The following is a 21,992-nucleotide window of genomic DNA, read 5'->3' as shown; positions in this document are numbered from 1 at the left end:
CTTAAAGTATTATACAGTAAGACCCAACTTAATGTGGGATATGAGTTCCTAGACGACAAAGCGCTAAGCAAAACAGTGTTAAACCAAACCATTTTAACAGAGTAAATAGGGATAGGGGAACATGCAACTAAAAATAAAAAAAAAATTTATTACAAAATTTGACTTCAATTTTCTTTTTAGTAGAAATGTTTGAGGTCCCTTGAAACTCTAGGCCCTAAGCTACAGCTTACATATATATTAATTAGTTCATTTTTTGTGATAAAAAGTACTGACTTTTCTGAAAATCATCTTTTTTGCAATAAAGTCATGAAGTTTCATTTGTCGCTTTTTCTCTCCTTAAGCAAATGTTGGTAGCAGAAGATCATCACATCCAAAACACCTCGTTTTGCTTTTGCACTCCTTTCAAAATCTAGATCATTCGTTACAATTTGATCAACGATTTCGGTTATCGTTACCAAACTTTTACTAGAGAAATCTGTAGCAAGTTCTTTGGGTTCTCAGTTTTCCAGTTCTACATGAATTCCTTGTTCTGCCAATTCTTGAAGTCATCGTTGATAAGGAAGGCTCTTTCCAGAAACCTGAAGTAACTCCCCAATATCCTGCTTGTCTACATCTCCTGTATTGATTAAGTTGACAATTTTGTCAATCTAATGATACAGTGATAGGCTCTTCTTGATGAGAATTCTTGGATATCTTCAGCCATAACTTCTTCCACACTCCGTTCATGCATTTATAAGTTAATTCTTGCCAAACCAAGTTGCTATTTCCTATGGCATTCATGATGTTATATTTTTTCCGAAATTGCACAAAACAAACATGGATTTAAGGGAAGTACAGCACTATGACGAATTGCCACCTTTTGCTGATAGGTTCGTGTTTGGGAATAATCGTATTATATATGAATCAACGAAATGCCGTGTTATTTTGAATCAGCAAATAAAATATTCATATGTAAACTATATAAAATCAGATTTGGAACCAGGAGCATTCCTGGAGTGCAAAAGGTATCCTGCACCTGGATAGCTGCAGACTGTTATTGTATGTAAAATTTTGACTAATAAGGGTAATAATGTTTTTGCATCCGAGCAGCCAACAACCCAGAAACAACCCTGCCTGGAGCTACAAAGGGACTATGAGATGGCTAACCCTCTCAGCTTAGTCAGTAGTGCCCATATGCATTATATATAATATATACTTTCACTTTCATAATGTAAACTTAGGCTACTTTTACTTCTTTTTAGGCTAGGACTTCACTAATAGGCCTATTGCTAATTCAAAAAAGAAATATACCATTCATAGTTTTTCAGTTTCCTCCTCTAGTCTCCAATGATTTATTCCTGACTATGGGATTGTATAAAACTTGAAAACAAATTTAAAATATATAAAAATCTTCTGTTATATATTAATAATACAGTATACTGAAAATATACTTTATTCACTTCCACAAACGGATATGGAGGCAAAATGTACACTTCTCCCATAATAACTAGTGTGGGGGCAACTGATACCTCTTCTCCAGCTCCAGCACCATTGCTCCAGATACACATATTAAATGTAAAACATTACTTGTCATAAAAATAACTTAAAATAGTGGAATTCACTTTTCTAATTAAACTGCTTTGAATCTGAAATTAAGAACAAGTATGCCATCAGTATTTGTTTAATAGTTCCTACGAATTACTCTAATATACAACAGAAATTTGTAGCCTATATTCTGAAAAAATTCACATTCAGAGGAAATAAAATCATGAATAATAATAAATTTTGTAGAAGCTAATTTTATTGACAAACAAATATAAATAAATATCAATACTTGTATGCAAGTATATTTGAGTGTTATTAATTACTATGCATATGTAGCTAGAACTATTTCTAAGACTAACAGCACAAAACCTTTCTCACTAATTTCTAGCCTTATTAACTGGAGTACAAACGTTTTCAGCCTTCTTAATAGGCCTTCCTCGGGTACACTGTGGAGCGTCGGTTAGAAGAAGTTTAAATGCTGCCAATGTTTACCCAGGTGTCGTCTTACCCGTGACGTCTTTGTCGATGATAGGTATACGATACCGAGGGAGAAAAACTACATACTTTTGGTAAAGAAGGGAGGTGTGCAGATAGGATACTTGCTAAAGTTGGGGAAAAAGATTTTAGAGTAAGCGTGCTACGTACAGGAGATGCACAATCACCACAGGGGGTTAGTGGGGAGTGACGTCATAGTTGAGGCCGTAAATATTCAACGCTACCGTAAGAAGAGGCNCTTGAAAATATACTTTATTCACTTCCACAAACGGATATGGAGGCAAAATGTACACTTCTCCCATAATAACTAGTGTGGGGGCAACTGATACCTCTTCTCCAGCTCCAGCACCATTGCTCCAGATACACATATTAAATGTAAAACATTACTTGTCATAAAAATAACTTAAAATAGTGGAATTCACTTTTCTAATTAAACTGCTTTGAATCTGAAATTAAGAACAAGTATGCCATCAGTATTTGTTTAATAGTTCCTACGAATTACTCTAATATACAACAGAAATTTGTAGCCTATATTATGAAAAAATTCACATTCAGAGGAAATAAAATCATGAATAATAATAAATTTTGTAGAAGCTAATTTTATTGACAAACAAATATAAATAAATATCAATACTTGTATGCAAGTATATTTGAGTGTTATTAATTAATTTACTATTTGCAAAACGGAAGAGTCGATTCTATTTTAATAATTTTGACTATTGAATTAATGATGAAAAATTAAATTAAGATTAATCAAATTTGAAAATATTAAAATTGATAATCTATAATGCATAGAAAATTATTATTATTCATTATTTTGTGATTATTATTGAATTTAATATTGTGTGATCTGAATTTATATTGAATATCCTGAATTGTTATTTATAATTAATGGATGAATAATATAATCAATGTGATAGTTATTCTCATTTTGATAGAAGACATAGTATTACAGATATGCATGGCTATTTTATGACATTGAGATGATCCAATAATGTTAGATTTATTTTTAAAATTACATAAAATTAATTTTAAGAAGAGAAAAAAAGTACATTTAAGGAAACAACAAAAAAAAATAAGTAAAATTTAGATCTAGATCTGATGGAGAATTTATCATAGTTTTTACAGTGCTCAAAAACTTAAGGGATTATTGCAATATCAGTCTTCTACTGTAATGGTATTGATGAACTTGATTTATGTAATATCAATTTTCAGATAAACAATGGTAAAACAAAATTTTATAAATTTACTGTAAACTATATAAACAGTTTATTAAATCTTACAAGTACTAAAACAATAGTGCATTTAGCCTGAAAAAACAGGATTATTTTTAAAAATTTGTGTTTAACATCATAAATAGATGATAAAATCAGACTGATGGTAGTGAATTTTTTATAAATTAATATCACAATAGTCTCTAAGTATTAAGTATTGTCCATGTACATACATAATATTCAGTATAAAGGCTGGTAACTGTAATATTCTTATATAAACTAGCAACAAATTTGATTACATCATTTCCGGTTTTCACCAATCACAGATTTGCAAGGTTTTTGGAACACAGTTTTATTTTGTCTCCTATTCACATTACTTGTTTTGCCATCTGTATGCACATCTCAGATTATAGTATTGTGATTGGTTGAAAAGAGAAAACAATGTTTTCGCATTCCTCACAAGTTCAAATAAGGATATATAGTACATATTGTAAAAACAAACAAAAGCATAATTTTTATAAAAATTATTTTATTATGAATAATTATAGTTATTTTAAATAAATGATTTAATAAAAAGAAAATTATTTTAGAAATGGATAGAATTAATTTATTCTATCATTTAATATATAATTTTAATTAAAAAAATCCAATTTTATTAAATTCTTTATTATCATAAAATATAAATATTTAAATGAGGTAGAAAGATAGCTGATTAATTAAGCTTTACTATGTTTATCTCCTTTGATTCTTTTATATCATTTTTTATAAACTAAGTACTTATTTTTTTTTATCATAACATCAATTAGAAAGTACAATTTTATATTCTAGTTATGTCAATATGTTATATGTTTTAAATTAAAGAATTTGTACTTCATTTTTAAATGAAAGTAATACATAATAAATAAAATCCATCCTGCTGTTTTTGTCATAATTAAGTGAATTGTGTTTTTTCTTATTTCAGTTTGCAAATTGATAATATTTTTTCAGGTATTTAAAAAATAAGAAATTACCTCACAATTTTCCCTATAAATAAAGTAAATACTTGAATTAATCTTACAAAATATAATTTCCAATGGAATAATTATTAACTTTAAATGGAATGATACAAAAACAATATAATTTAAAAATTTAGTACTTTAAGTTTCATGAGGGGAAAAGTTTAATCTCTAAAAAATTGAATGAAAACAACAAATATTTGCCATAAATTACAGTGCAAATGATAAAAGAAATCTAAAATTTACACCAATGTGCTATAACATTATACTCACTCACATTAAAAAGTGCGCCAATATGATGTACTGTACAATACAATTTATTAAAATTTGTGAATTCTTCAAGTTCAAAATTAATCTAAATTACTATATTTGTTTTTAAAGAGTAGAGTATAATAGACTTACTTTATCATAAAATTTGTTGAAAATATATTAAAAAAGTTAAAATCAAATAATTTAAATTTATGTAATCAATGGAATACATAATAAATTTAATTAACTTGAAAAATCCATCTTATATTGTTTTCAAGTAATCAATATCCATTAAAAAAATCTGGAAGCAAATTCTCATATATTATTATTGTATATTAAACTGCTTTGGATTAAAAAAACTATTTTTGAAAGTCATTTCAAACTTTTAAAAATAATTTGTAATTCAGTTGTTATAGAAATAAAAACAAATATTGTATATCAGGTACAAATTAATTTATACTTGAAAAATACATAGTTATTTATGTGTGTTGCTTTTCAAAAATATTATATACAAAAATATGAACAGTTTTTCTTAAATTCAAAAAATTTATAATGGATTAAAGTTTTGAGACTTTGAAACACCTGTGAATTAAATTTATGAGCATTTTGGTGATGTCAGTAACTTCTGAAAATGTTTAATTTGAAATAATTTTAAGAACTTTGTCAAAGAACTTTGATTTTACATATATTGCAAACAGATTAATTTAAAATAGAAAATAATTTTTAAAATATTTTGGTATTATTTTTAAATTTATATATAAACATAGTTTTTAATTGATAATTTATTATCATCGAAAACAAAATTTCAATAGAATTCTGTAACAAATAAGATAACCATAATAATAATTTTATATACTGTATATATATCTAATATTTTTAACAATATTTTATTATAAATTATCTTAAGTAAAATTATGTTTTTTATATAGTGTAAATATAAAATCTTCAAAATTTGGTCAATTTGTTTAATATTTGTATTTTAAATGCTTTACTGGAAACAAATGCAATTCTTTATTTAATACTACTATTATTTATAAAATTTTTAACAATACATATATCAAATTTTGTACATGACATAAACAATAAATATGAAATAAATTGTATAAGAAATAATTTATACAGAAAATATTGATATTGTATCATGAAAACTCTATAATAATATGCATTGATATTTGTACAATATTTTTATAACAGTACATTATATACTGCATTAACATTATTTTTAAAAAAATATAATAATAATTTTCATAATTTAAACATGTAATTATTACATATTTAGAACTGAAAAATCTATTTTGAATTAAAACTGTGTGCTAGTAAAAAAAATAAAATAGTTTTTATTAAGTCTGTTTACAATGATTTAAAATAAAATACATAACTTTTTTGATAATTTAAATCCAAATTAAATTTTAAAATTTTAACACGTGAATAAAAACATCTATGTTTGAAGTATAACAAAATGATTAATAAATGATAATGATACAACATATATATATATAAATTATATATTAATCATCTTTAAAAGTTTTTAATTAACTGAAATTTATTATTATTTTTTGATATAATCAACCCTTGATTATTGATATTCTGAAAAATCCAGACAATGTTTTTGTAGTGGCAAATAAGTTCAGAATTTATTGCATAGAGGGATTTAACTTCCTGTTCTAAACTATATTAAAGTGACTTCATTAATTGATCTATCAATTAAATATTATATTTTTCAAATAAAATAAATCATTAATAAAATTTTTTTGAAACAGTAAAATTAAAATATTTATAGATCAATTACATTTAATGTAATTATTGGAATTATCTGGATTTTTTAGAACTGAATATAATTTCATTGCATTTGATTTATACATTATTATTAAGGACCATTCATAATTTTGCCTTAACTAGTACAAATTTTTATTTACGTATCTATTTTTCAATTGGATGAATAAAACATTTAAGAAACAAATTTATACTGATTAAAGCAAAATTATGGTTATCTTTTTATTAAAGAAAACAAGAAGTTCATCTTTAAGTAACAATATTATCATATTTCTATAATTATTTACATGCTTAAAACTTTAATATTTATTGAAATAAAAGCTTTTCATAATGAAAAAGCATTTAAAACTAAAATGATATTGTATAAAAATAAATATCTGTAATAATTTGATTATATTTATAATAAAGCACCTTTCAAAGAAGGAAAATAATTGTTTTAAGTGCTTTTATTTACATTATAAAAATAAAAATAATAATACATACTAGTGTTTATATTACAGAATATCATTGTGTGTGTGTGTGTGTGTGTGTGTGTGTATTTGTATAAATTATTTAATTCATTCATAATTAAATGAGGAAAAATGGTTACCCACCTATAAAATATACATATTTTAATTATATAGTTTAATCCTCTGAATCTACCTGAGTTATTTCTTCTGATTTTATTGATTTGTCAGAAGTTTCTTTAATATCAGAAGAACAAACTGCTTGACTATCTTCAGTTTTGTCTTCCTTTATGCTACATATATCAGAATTTTCTACTTCCACTTTATTACTTTTTGTCATGGATGTTTTTGACTCCTTATCTTTATTTTTATCTTCTTTTGGTTTGTCAGCAACATCTTTATGGCTACCATCTTCATCAGGAATTATGCCTTTTTCTGTAATTTTGGGCTTTTCAGTAGGTGATTCAGGTTCTTTCACTGGGCTATCTATATTTCCATTTATTCCTACATCGAAATCTATTTCTTCTGCACTTCGATAAGTACTTTTTGAAAAATCTTCATTTTCTTCAACAGGACTCTCTGGAATATTATCATCATCATTGTCCATGGGTTCATCATCTGGTGCAGTTATTATTATTACTTGTTCTGGAATAACTTCCTCTTCTTTTTCTTTGTTAGACTGAAATTACAATAAAACAAAAACAAATACATATAAATATTGAGAATACAGTAGTAAAATAACAGCATTGAAATCATCAAATATTCAACAATAATTTATTAAAGTAGATTATGACTTTTATATTTGGATGGGGATTANTGTGTGTGTGTATTTGTATAAATTATTTAATTCATTCATAATTAAATGAGGAAAAATGGTTACCCACCTATAAAATATACATATTTTAATTATATAGTTTAATCCTCTGAATCTACCTGAGTTATTTCTTCTGATTTTATTGATTTGTCAGAAGTTTCTTTAATATCAGAAGAACAAACTGCTTGACTATCTTCAGTTTTGTCTTCCTTTATGCTACATATATCAGAATTTTCTACTTCCACTTTATTACTTTTTGTCATGGATGTTTTTGACTCCTTATCTTTATTTTTATCTTCTTTTGGTTTGTCAGCAACATCTTTATGGCTACCATCTTCATCAGGAATTATGCCTTTTTCTGTAATTTTGGGCTTTTCAGTAGGTGATTCAGGTTCTTTCACTGGGCTATCTATATTTCCATTTATTCCTACATCGAAATCTATTTCTTCTGCACTTCGATAAGTACTTTTTGAAAAATCTTCATTTTCTTCAACAGGACTCTCTGGAATATTATCATCATCATTGTCCATGGGTTCATCATCTGGTGCAGTTATTATTATTACTTGTTCTGGAATAACTTCCTCTTCTTTTTCTTTGTTAGACTGAAATTACAATAAAACAAAAACAAATACATATAAATATTGAGAATACAGTAGTAAAATAACAGCATTGAAATCATCAAATATTCAACAATAATTTATTAAAGTAGATTATGACTTTTATATTTGGATGGGGATTAGATAAATAATATTTTATAAATAAAATGTTACTGTATTAATTTAAAAGAATTTACATATAATATTAAAGAATAGAATATCTAAAAATATAAAATTTTAAAAATATTATACTTTGTACAGTTTTGTTAATTATATAATTAATAAAACAAATATTGCTAAAGATATACATAGTTTGTGTGTTGTTATCAGGGTCCTTATTAAATTGTTATTTATATTTTTTGAAAAGAAAAAATAAATAAATAAAACAAAGCATTACCTGTCCATGAGTTGGACTTTCTGGACTAGATACCAAAGGTGCATAATTTCCTATCTCTTCAGTAGCTATAAAATAAATCAAGTTTATTTATGCTTAAACTGAATTTCATAAACATAAGTAACATATAAAATATTTTACCTGCTGCTTCTTGTTCACTAGCTTCACTATCATTATCAGATGCAGAAAATTGAGTTTGATATTGGCTTTGTTGATTTTTTGGTAATTCTAATTGGAAATCTGGATCGTGATATAAAACAGATACAGCTAATAAAAAAAGGTAGAATTTTATCATTTTAATTTTTTATTAAATTATCATACAATAATAAATTACTTTGTGATGTTATTCCTCCTGGCTTCTGTTCTTCAATTTCAGGTGTAGGTTGAGTGAGAATGACTTGTGCAGGCATTGTTAAAAACTGTGGTTTAGGAGGTGTATAAGCTGGAGGGGGTGCACTATCAACAGGTGTTGATGCTTCCTGAAATATAAATAAAGGATCTTCAATTTGACAATCTCAAATTAGGCAGAGAATCTAAAATAAATAGAATAAAAGAATTTCTCACTAAATCTTACCTAGTATTAATGTGTATCAATTTCATTAATGATTTCTATATGTTAAAAGAAAATTTGAGACTGATACTGACTATATATAAAAGATTATGCTTAGAACTGTGTATGTCTTTAATGAGTTAATTTTAAAACATTGTAATGGAAAAAAATTGGATATATAATCTTTTAAATCTTTCACATATTGTAGATTTCCTATCATAAATAATAATTTTAAAAAAATCAGATCCTAGCCACCAATATTTTACGAATTTAGTTTGACTGTTAATTAAATGTATAATTTTAATAGCACACCATTTAAATTTAACACATATGTTCCAATTAAAACAAATTAACATTAATGTTTTAAAATTTGTTTTTATTTCACCTGAAGATATTCTATATATGTCGAAAGAGCTTATGAGATATTTTGTATTTATTTTGTGTTTTACACATCAAAACCTTATTAATGTCAATAGATAGTGCAGTGCTCTTAAACTTTTATCTGAAAAGAATCTGGAGTGAAAAATTAATTATTTCTTTCATACTGCATGGAAACTGCAAGGAGATATTTCTTTGCACTTCTAAATGGAAAAGAATGTTGGCACAAGGAATGTATACAATTGAATTTCTTTTAAGTGCTGCCAGTATGGTTTGATATTGAAATGTATTATGTTACATTATAAATTGCTCCCAAATTATACAGGTACATTAATAACAATGGTCAAACATAAATTCTTGGCAAAATTCATAAAGGAAAAAAGGAAAACATTGGCATTGAATTAACTCTATATATTGCACATATGAAATCAATGAAAATGGTGTAATCCAGTGGCATGCCGTGACATTTGATGATAGGGAAGCTGTGTTTCTGTAAGAAGCCGACTTCCAGGGGCAATCAGTCAATGATGGTTTAGGGCAGGGGTGGCCAACAGTTTTTGCTCCCGGGCCAAATTGGAAAGAAAACTTTTTCCACGGGCCAAACCAGAGGCTGCCCTAGGAAGATTTTGAGGTGGTGTGAGATTTCATTGTGGTGTCACCCCGTAGAGACTGAATTGTAGATAGAGATTACATTTTTCACATTATCATGCTTTATCAACACTCTACGCTGTACTTAATGAGATTTGTAATGGAGGGTTAACTCTAAACGCACAGTGAGTGGTTGACTTTTTTTTTTTAGGCGTCATAATCTTTCATTGAGCTATTTGGACTTCAGTACCTAATATTGAAAGATTGATCATGGGCCACATAAATTTGTTAGATGGGCCAGATCTGGCCCATGGGCCATATGTTGGCCATGCCTGGTTTAGGGTCCATTTGTATTCATTTGTTTGATAAGCCAGTAAAAACCGTAGACTTCTCTAAATGTATTTTTAATTAATAGATTATCTAACGCACTTAATAAATAAGCAAGTTCAATATAATTAACTCTGTTATATTAGATTTAATAGATTCTCTACGCCCTCTAAATGCCAATTCTCGCTTCGATAACATCTACTAATTAAAATATATCTATTAGCCGTAACTATCTTGTTATAATTTTCAATATATATTTTATATTGTGTACTAATGTTAAATTCTATTCTATTTTGATTTCCAAATTGCTTCAATTTTACGAAAGAATCGATGCGAGATTTAGGATTTTCGTGTCTTTTGCCAGCTTTACTCAAATTATTTAAATCGTCAAAGCCAATCTCATTCTACACACTAATTTTATTTGAAAATAGTAGGCAAGGCCAACAAAACAAATTTTGCATTTTTATGCATCCACAAAGCCATTTTATATCTTCATAAATTTTATCATGAAAATGTCGAACAAATTTTTTCTTTTTCATTATATGGTCTCGAGCCAAAACTTTTTGAAATAAATTTTCGATATCACAATTACATTCTAAATTGCTAGCTATAATATAAGGGCTAAAATTAAAAATAAAATTATAAAAACTTACTTGTTAAAATAAAATGTGTGATGATATACAATTATACATACCTGGTACAAAATATTCAATTGTATGAATATACTTTTAAAGAAAATTATAAATATAGTTTTGTGAAGAAACGTACATAAAAATAACATAAAATAGTCTTTACTTTTTAAATATTAAAACAATCCACCTAGTTAAAATTGCTCCCTACCAGTGGCTCGTGGATGGAATCAGAGACGGTCTTGGTAGGTGTGCGGTGCGGTGCATGCTTGCCAAATCCCGAGGGTGCCGATACCGGTTAATGTCTCTTTTGTCTCATCACTAGTATATCTCAAAGGACGCGACAGGGTTGTTGTAAATTTTAAACGTTTCTCATCATAGCTGTAAAAATCTAAATTTGTTAAACTTAAAAGTCATTTGTTTTCTAACTACTGTAATTCGTTTTAAGACCAGGTGTCCACGGAAATTTCCAAAATTTACAACTTTTACTCACTTTCATTGAACTGGAAAAATTTCTGTCTTTATTACATCTAATATTATGAAGAAATCAGTCCCACTGTACTCGGCTAGATATTGGTCCGGTTAGCCTTTTGTTTAAGTAAAATTCCGGCTCTTTCATCAGGGTTTTGTTTACGTCCCCAATTCCCTAATCGCTTAATTATTTAACTACTTCTTAAGTAGAAATAAGTCGAAACCAGTTACTTTGTACTCGAATATTTGTAGTCTCGGGAAAAAAGTGGAAAGACAAATTTTTACGACAACGGATACATAAATCGTAAATTTAAGGAAAATAAATTCTAGAGCTTTTTCTGTACCTCATGCATCTCTCTCATTCATTAAATTTAGTTGTAAATAATGCTGTCAAAGTAACAGTTAATTTTTTAACACTATACAAGAATTGTACATGTTTTTTTCCTACATCCCCTTAAAGATGGATATACAAAATCGTAATATCACTGGTTTAACATTGAAATCCATGAGTAATATAAAATTGGAGAGCGGAATAAAAATATCAAATATTTTAATGGATTTTTTAACTCCTGTCAACTATACAGAACTATCATAAAAACATACCAGTAAATTCCTATCGGTTGGGTTAAGTTATAAATCTACTCGTGATTCACGTAATCGGGCAAGGGCAGCCAAATATCTAGCAGGCAGGCGGCTAACAGCCCAGAACCAGTCCTGGATAGAATTGGATGCATTATATGTGTAGCATCCACCCAAGGTCCTAGGCTTCCATCAGCTAAACTGGGTGAGATTGGTGCTCTGTAAAACGCATGAATGAATCTGGCTTTTTGGATGCTGGCAATACAGCGCTTCCAGAGTCACGTAAAAATCTACCGACTCCAACTCCAACTCCGACTTTTCCTTACCATCCGACTCTGACTCCGACCAGGGGCGGACTTGTTACCGAAAGAGACCCGAAAATTCTGATGTCATCAAGTGACCTCAGAATAAAAGATTCAATAAATAGAGTTCTAATAAAGATAGAAAGTAGAAACTTTTTATTTCAAAGCTAAAAGACTCCTCTAAGTAATATATAAATATGTATTCGATAATTTTTACTTTTCCGGCTGTTATATATAACAGAGGATATATAACAAAGTGTAGCGCTCGGTCAAAAAAAATGACCCCTCCCAAATTTTTACATTTTTGGACTAAGAACACCTTGAAATTTCAATTTAATTAAGCAAAAGATTCTAGGTTTTTCTATATGTGTAGATGTTAGACTGTGTGGGGGGAATGATTTTGTTCACCCTGTTTGAAGCCTAATAATTTCTGTGGTCAAAGTGGTCAGAATCGGAGGCAGATGGTTTAACACAGGAGTTAGTTATTAAGCGTCAAAGTGGTCAAATTAATTAAATCGTGCCCCCATACATATTCTAACATTGTAGTCGAGAACATCTTAACGGTTTTACTGTACTATTATAAAATGACAAAAAAAAGCTTACTTTGAGGGTAGAGACGAGTTTTATTTTATTTTTTAAAATTTTGAATGCTAATAACGAGTAAAATATTCATTAAGAGATATGACACATGACCACTTTTATGTCTTCATCCTGTCGACCTTTAATTAAGAACCAAAATTTAATAGTATTAATGCCCCTTTATACGCAAGCTACAGTGCCACATTTCATTTCTTAAACTTTACCTATTTTGAGATATTGTTTAATATCTCAGAACAGAAAATAAAGAAATTAAACAAATTAGACGCCAACACACACACACAATTTTCCCCCTTTTATTGACTTTTTTGAGGGGTTCGGGAGGTCTCCAAATGCGTAGATTTGTAAAAAAAAAAACTTGGAAGGTCAAATATGACACGATTCCAATACTTTTCCATTTTATATACATAACAAGTTGGTAAGTAAAAAGGAGTCGGAGTCGGTGGATTTTTTGACGACTCCGACTCCGGCTAAAACACCAAAACTCCATGACTCCAACTCCACAATCCTGCTATTAAACCAGTACCTAGAGAAGCAATTGACTTGAATTTATTATATTTTAACATCATACAAGTATTAAGAATTAAAAAATTATGTATGGTAGAGTAGTAATAAATATAAATATTTGTCATACTTTATTTACTAAAATATTAAAATTATTTGAATGATTATTTGATTAATATAAAAGAAGGTATCTCATGAAACTGACAAATATAAATATCTTATTTTGGATTGCCTACTATTTTGAATGCAGTGCAGTGTGACATGCAATGTGAAAGAGGTTAACCCACAAGTATTTTTAATTCTTTGGTCTTAAATTATAAATAAACCAGTTAGTTATTTATCACAATAATCTACAATAACTAGATTATATGACTGTTAATAGTAATAATAATAAATTTACCTATCTAATTGATTGCTATTCAATTTTTCATTGTTATTATTTGTTGCTTTAATGTTAACTATAAGAAATAATAATAGTTTCCTGTACCTGAGATGTAATTGATCCTTCTTCACTTCTAACTTCTTCAACTACTAGAGATGGAAACAATCCAATTTTTCCATCAATTTCACCTTCCCACCAACCATCATCTATGTCATGAACCATTTTATTTATGATTTTAATCATTTGCCCCTCACAAAATGAAAGTTCTTCATCGCAAGTTGCAATATAATCATATAATGCTTGACAATATGAATCTTTCTTTTCTGTTAAACATTATAGAAAAAACTGATATATAATAAAGTCCATAAATCTCAGTATTAAAAACTTATAAAAAAGGGTTTTATATATATATTATATGTTACATTACATTATATAAATGTTATATATTAAATAATCATTACAATATCCTCTTTGTTTAACATATAATTTTCTAGATAAAATTATTATTTATTAATACTTTACATACTTTTTCATGAATGAGTTTTTCTATTCACTTTCATATTATTTGTTGCCAAAAAGTTTGTTATTGAAGATATTGTAAATTTATTATATAAAATAATAATATTTTACATAAATGATTTTTTATTAATTTAAACAATGGCAATACCTAATAATTCAAAATTAAGAAAATAATAGTTNCCTTTAATTAAGAACCAAAATTTAATAGTATTAATGCCCCTTTATACGCAAGCTACAGTGCCACATTTCGTTTCTTAAACTTTACCTATTTTGAGATATTGTTTAATATCTCAGAACAGAAAATAAAGAAATTAAACAAATTAGACGCCAACACACACACACAATTTTCCCCCTTTTATTGACTTTTTTGAGGGGTTCGGGAGGTCTCCAAATGCGTAGATTTGTAAAAAAAAAAACTTGGAAGGTCAAATATGACACGATTCCAATACTTTTCCATTTTATATACATAACAAGTTGGTAAGTAAAAAGGAGTCGGAGTCGGTGGATTTTTTGACGACTCCGACTCCGGCTAAAACACCAAAACTCCATGACTCCAACTCCACAATCCTGCTATTAAACCAGTACCTAGAGAAGCAATTGACTTGAATTTATTATATTTTAACATCATACAAGTATTAAGAATTAAAAAATTATGTATGGTAGAGTAGTAATAAATATAAATATTTGTCATACTTTATTTACTAAAATATTAAAATTATTTGAATGATTATTTGATTAATATAAAAGAAGGTATCTCATGAAACTGACAAATATAAATATCTTATTTTGGATTGCCTACTATTTTGAATGCAGTGCAGTGTGACATGCAATGTGAAAGAGGTTAACCCACAAGTATTTTTAATTCTTTGGTCTTAAATTATAAATAAACCAGTTAGTTATTTATCACAATAATCTACAATAACTAGATTATATGACTGTTAATAGTAATAATAATAAATTTACCTATCTAATTGATTGCTATTCAATTTTTCATTGTTATTATTTGTTGCTTTAATGTTAACTATAAGAAATAATAATAGTTTCCTGTACCTGAGATGTAATTGATCCTTCTTCACTTCTAACTTCTTCAACTACTAGAGATGGAAACAATCCAATTTTTCCATCAATTTCACCTTCCCACCAACCATCATCTATGTCATGAACCATTTTATTTATGATTTTAATCATTTGCCCCTCACAAAATGAAAGTTCTTCATCGCAAGTTGCAATATAATCATATAATGCTTGACAATATGAATCTTTCTTTTCTGTTAAACATTATAGAAAAAACTAATATATAATAAAGTCCATAAATCTCAGTATTAAAAACTTATAAAAAAGGGTTTTATATATATATTATATGTTACATTACATTATATAAATGTTATATATTAAATAATCATTACAATATCCTCTTTGTTTAACATATAATTTTCTAGATAAAATTATTATCTATTAATAATTTACATACTTTTTCATGAATGAGTTTTTATATTCACTTTCATATTATTTGTTGCCAAGAAGTTTGTTATTGAAGATATTGTAAATTTATTATATAAAATAATAATATTTTACATAAATGATTTTTTATTAATTTAAACAATGGCAATACCTAATAATTCAAAATTAAGAAAATAATAGTTTATACAGTACTTTTTTTAAAGTAAAAAGAACAAAAAAAAAATGTTTTTTTTTTGTTCTTTTTACAGAACAAAAAAAAATGTTTTTTTTTTTGTTCTGTTTTACTTTAACATTTTTGTTTAAAGATAAATATGTTCCAATTATAAAAAAAATTAATAAAATGTTGACTACATAACAACATCTCAGAATATTTTGATTTTTAAGTTAAATAAACATTTTAAAAGCAAAACAAATATAAAGTAAAGCAAAAACATAACAAAATTTTTAAAACTTTGTTCTGTTTAATTGTAATTCAAAATTTATTAATATGTTCTAAGGTTTAAATCTGTTTATTGTTAAATGTTTGATCTGATGATGAGTAAAATATCTTGAAAAATATGTTCTTTCTATACTTTTTCAGAACTACATCATTATGATTCTGAAAAGTTTAGAAAAAACATAGGCAGAGTTTCAAATAAAGAAAAACATCTTGAAAAATATTTAACTGAAATATATTGCATTTTAATGCCTTGGAACAAAAATAATGCTATTTAATTCAAGTTTTCATAATGATCATTAGATATAATGAAGGCATTCTTGTACAGTACATGTCATCAGTTTCAATTGGTATCATATTGAATGTCTTTGATACATCTTTTTTTAACTTTAACTCTTATTGACTACACAATTTAAAATATCATCACTGCTAAGGTTCAGGATGTGGTACCAAAAATTTGTTAATTGTTTGAGAACAATCAACAACCAATTGATGTGGCATACAGTACATATCTCATAAAAAGTGGTTCCATAATGGAACAAAGAACAGCAAAAGATGAAAACAAGGGTTGACAAATACCTTGCTGGACCTACTTATTTGTTCTTAATAAGCATATGATCTATTGGGTTGTTTGGAAAGTAATTTAGTTTTCTTTACCACTAGACGGATTAGTCATATTTTTCCCGCCATTTTCATTCTAAACCGTATTATCATTATATATTTTGACAGCTAGCATTTTAAGGCTTATTTGTAAAAAATTTTGTTTGATTTTGTGCAATTGTTTATTTTTTGTGTCCCATCAAATATGGAAGATCGAAAGCAGTATTTTCGGCATAGTTTGCTCTTTTATTACTGAAAAGGTAAGAATGCTGTTCAAGTGAGAAAAAACTTGTGTGACATGTATGGAGAAGATGTATTGACAGAATGACAGTGCCAAAACTGGTTTACAAAATTTCATTCTGGCAATTTCAATATTGAAGATGCACCACGTTCTGGATGGCCAACTGAAGCCAATGAAAACAAAATAAAGGTACTGATTGAAGGAAACTGCTGAATAAAAACATGTGAAATCACTAAGACATTAAATTTGTCAAATTGAACTGTTTATGATTACTTGACACAAATTGGTTTCATTTCAAAGCTTGATATATGGGTTCCATATGTTCTTAAAGATAGATGCTCTCTTTGGTGGGATTTTAAGGAAATTTTTTTAGAGCTTTTACCAGACAATTTAACAATTGATTCGAAAGTGTACTGCCATCGAGTAAACAAATTGAGTAATATCATCAAACAGAAAAGGTGGCCAGAATTGATCAACATAACAGGTGTAGTGTTTTACCACAATAATGTCAAATTTCACACAAGTTTGGTAACTCGTCAGAAACTGTTATAACTTAGATGGGACATGCTATCACACCAACCATATTCGCCAGATCGAGCATACTCAGATTATTACTTGTTCAGGTCTATACAAATTATTTTTAACTGTAAGACATTTACTTGAAATGACAATGTCAAAAATGTCTTCAACATATAATTCAATAAAATATTTATTTATCATAAGAATATTGCGTTTTTTTTCCACGGAAAAAAACGAACTTACTTTTTGAACAACCCAATAGTTTGGACATAGTTTGCAGTTTACACTGAATAGGAGTATCATCTTTAAGAATATTGCGTTTTTTTTCCACGGAAAAAAACGAAATTACTTTCTGAACAACCCAATAGTTTGGACATAGTTTGCAGTTTACACTGAATAGGAGTATCATCTTTAAGTGACAAGTGAACAGTCAGAAATGAATAATTACTCACTTTGCTATAGTCATGAATATATCTGAATATAATTCTAACATTTCCTATGCATGTGTGCAGTCTTCAATATCATCCACACAATTACTTCAATGGCCATCAATAAAAATGCTAATGCCTTACCATTAATATCTTAGCATTTTCATCCAACAACATACCTGGACCATATCCTGGATTCTATGGCCTCCCATGATTCTTTTTGTATTAATACAGCTTTGGCTATTACTTTCCATACAGAGTGATTTTCAGTGTTCAATTTCTGTAACTTTAATTTGTCAACTGTTGCCATTGTTCTTACTTTCAAACTCAAATTTGCAAAATGTTCATTTCCTTATAGTATTAAGAGTATCAGTGTCATGATCCATTGCAAAATTAAATTTATTGTCACAAAATTTCATACATACATATTCCTGGTTAAGGATCTATGGAAAGTGAGAATAAAGATCAGAAAGAACAAAAAAGTAGGGAGAGCAAGAGTTTTCCCTTATGGTAAAAAAAGATATTATAAAAAATAATTATGCCCATATCTCAGTATTACAATATTAACATATTAGTTATTTCATGAAAGACAAATCTTTCAATTTACTGTTATCATTATAAAATATTAACATGTCTTTATATTTCTTTCTCAAATATATATATAGCTCAATGACAAATATATAAAACTAGATTAAACTATACAGCTAAAGCTAATCTAATATTGTATCATTAACTTTCAACTTATAAATTTGTTTAATACTTTTTGCAATTTGCAAATGACTAAAATATTAAGAATTTTATAGTATAAACAAAGTTCAAGCTCAAATGTTATTATTCTTGTGACTGAACAATACAGCAAACTAATAAATCTAAATAAAACTCTAATAAAGAAAAACATATTTATAATATAATGTTTATTTATCAATAATTTACAATAAATATTATCACGTATAAATAATACTTATTCATCTCAATCTTATTTGATTTATTTTATAACTAATATCTAATTTACATACCTTCCAATGCCTCGGATGCTGCTACAACCTCTACCTGAGGAGGTGCTGACTCCACAGTTTCCTCTGTTTTTTCAGAAGCAGGAGGTGGAACCTCAGCTTCACCTTCAGGTATGTAGTAGTCTACCGAAGAAAAAGAAGCAGGAGCAGGTTGAATGGATGATATTAATTGCTGTCCATCTATAATTTCAACATAGTTCTGAGGAATAAAACCTTCTTTTCCAATATAATTTCTTGCCTAAATCAAGTTTCAAAACAATAAATTTCATTAAAAACAATTTTAAAATTCAGAACAGTTAATTAAAATTATTATAAATTGATAATTTAGCTTGTCATTCTATAAGAAATTCATCTGAGGCAAGTCATTTTATGTTCAGATTTAGTGCTTAAAAAGATATTTTTACAAATTTTATTGCAATTATCTTATTTATAAATTATTTCATATAACTGATGTTCTATTGTATTCTTTAAATGTAACAAATTAAATAGACACTCAGTACTATGGATGACAGAATTGAATTAGAGTGATAGTTGGTTTTCTGACTGAACATTATCATCTGTGAAAACATCTATATAGAATGGTCTTATATAAATATAAGAATAGTTGAGCAGATGTGTATTTATCTCTACAGTTTCAGATGTAATGTAACAAATAAAAATTATGTGGAAGCACTATCAGAAGTTTGGAAATCAGTTATTGATAAGAAGAGAAGAAGATAGTGACAAGTTAAGGATTAAGTAGGAATTGGTAACTGAATGTAGTAGTGAAGGTAAAGTAGTGAAAAGCATTTTGATTAGATAAAGTTACACAATAGATTTAGTATGATAGAAATGTTTTTTGTAATTGTTTCAGGAATTTCATAGAAAATGAACATAGAACAAATATTAGAATTTTTGTAACTGAATCGTAGAATATGAATAGAATGCTGGTCTTATCTCATTTGAAAATTTTGTATTTTAGAATGTGATGATAATGGGAAAAGATTTTTCCTAAAAATGTTCCAGTAAATAAATAAAGTAATGTCTTGATGAAGGATTGTCTTTTGTGTGTTTGATATTTGCTATAGAATCGTTGTTTAGTATTTTTTGTGTATCTGTATTATTATTAAAGTGAACTACTATATTTAAACTAAAATTTTTTCAGTATAGTCATTCTGCATTCAGATTCATCTGACATTAGACTTTAAAATAAAGCATGTCAATTATAAAATTGAGGTTTGCACAGGGCAATTGCTTGGATCAATTGTACTGAGAAAAACATACAGCAATATAAGTTATTACATTAACATTTAGTTGTTGTATTATGCCATTAGCAAATGTGATCAATTGTTTGAAATTGAAGTACAAATACTGCAAATGTTTATTTACTTTAAATGTATATACTAGATTATAAGATTTTGCTTTGCTTGTGTTGATTTTATTTCATCCAGTTCAGTTGTTTTCCTTGTGTAAAAGACTTTCAAATTCCAGTATTTTTTTTGAAAGAATTTATGCAGGGAAAAAAATATGTCAACTGTATTCATCCAGGTTGGAAAGTTATTAAAGTAGAAATTTTTTTAGAATTTTTTAAAATGAAATTTTAAATATAAGAAATGTTGAAAAATAAATACTGTGTCATATGCAAGATGTGACATGACTCCCAGAGAGTTAATAATATTTCTCAATGTGATTATTTAAATATTGACTGAAATAAATTTCTTAGCCAAACTGATAGTGTCATCTCAAATGATATACGGATTATGATATTTTCAATAATCTTTCAACTAAGTTAATCAGCATTCTTGGATAATTGCAATATATTTACAAGAATTTATATACAATATGTTTTAAAAACATATTTATATTCTTGCAATGTTACAAATGTACAGGACAAGTTAACTCCCTAAATTATCATTAATTCCCATTTTTACATAACTAATTTCATTTTCAGGTCATTTAATTAAAAATTATGTATTTATTAACTAGTTAAAATGTGTTTAATGATTAAAATATATTACTTTGATCCAGCCATCTCCATCTCCTTCAGCAACAATTTCTAATTCTTCTTGTTCAACAAAACTAAGTTCATCTTCATTAGCAGCCTAAATATAAAAATATAAGTGTAAAGTTTAATATTTTAGGCAATAATTATTTTATAACTAATTAAAGTTGTTTTATATGCTTATGTTATTCAGTTTAAATATTCAAATGAAAAAATATTGAAATTATACCATAGAAGAATGAAGAGATCACAAAAAACACTAGGAAAATCTTTAAAACTTTGATAAAATGGAATCAATGAGATTTTTAGAGACTTTTAATCTTATATTATAATTTTATATATTATTATATTATATAAAATTAAATGAATAAAATAAACAGGTAATATCTTCAAATCTCTTAATATGTTAGAAAATATATTATCATTAGCTATCAATGGTACTAAAATATTTTAATTAATATTGCCAAATGACCCACAGGATTATTGAGCTTTATTAAGGCTAAATTTATAATTAGATATAAAGCAATTTGGCTAGAGATAGGCAATTAGGCTGTTATCTTATAATAGCTCTAGAAGCAAAGATTAATTAAATGAAGGTCTGGGTAGCATAACTGGCAATGCATCTGCATCACAATTATATTTTTTTCAGAATATTCTAAATTTAAATTAAAAATTAATTTATTTCTAATCATTAAATTTATCATGATATGACAGCCCAAGTGCATACCTCTAGTCAAATTTCATTATATCTAATTATTAAATTAGCTTTAATACAGTAGAGCGTCGTTTATCCGAATCAATTGGGGACTGGGGTTGTTTGGATAACTTATTTTTCGGATAACCGATTATGTACGAAAAAATATATTAACCTATCCGACGTTAAAATTTTTCTCCGTTGCGTGTCGCTTTGTGTTGAATTTTCATCAATGTTAAGCCTAACGTAAACTTTTTAAAATAATAATCGTGGCTATTGTATCGTTAAAAATT

At 27.1% G+C, this 21,992-nt stretch overlaps 1 protein-coding gene across 1 annotated transcript in view; it reads right to left on the bottom strand.

The window, feature by feature from the left end:
* Positions 1-7,522: 7,522 nt before the first annotated feature.
* LOC111619926 (F-BAR and double SH3 domains protein 2-like) overlaps positions 7,523-21,992 on the bottom strand; it is a 199,857-nt gene continuing 185,387 nt past the window's right edge. Inside the window, exons 20-27 of the mRNA XM_023361748.1 lie at positions 21,022-21,105; positions 19,028-19,262; positions 15,377-15,594; positions 13,913-14,125; positions 8,835-8,979; positions 8,642-8,767; positions 8,504-8,568; positions 7,523-8,112 (exon numbers count right to left, since the gene is read on the bottom strand). Coding sequence (XP_023217516.1) covers positions 7,612-8,112; positions 8,504-8,568; positions 8,642-8,767; positions 8,835-8,979; positions 13,913-14,125; positions 15,377-15,594; positions 19,028-19,262; positions 21,022-21,105 — 1,587 coding nt within the window. The 3' untranslated portion in view covers positions 7,523-7,611. The remainder of the gene's footprint in view (positions 8,113-8,503; positions 8,569-8,641; positions 8,768-8,834; positions 8,980-13,912; positions 14,126-15,376; positions 15,595-19,027; positions 19,263-21,021; positions 21,106-21,992) is intronic.

This window comes from Centruroides sculpturatus, unplaced genomic scaffold (genome assembly GCF_000671375.1).
Source record: "Centruroides sculpturatus isolate CEXI.00-Female unplaced genomic scaffold, Cexi_2.0 scaffold235, whole genome shotgun sequence".
In the NCBI taxonomy this organism is placed as follows: Eukaryota; Metazoa; Arthropoda; class Arachnida; order Scorpiones; family Buthidae; genus Centruroides; species Centruroides sculpturatus.
This window is presented reverse-complemented; position numbering and strand designations above follow the sequence as displayed.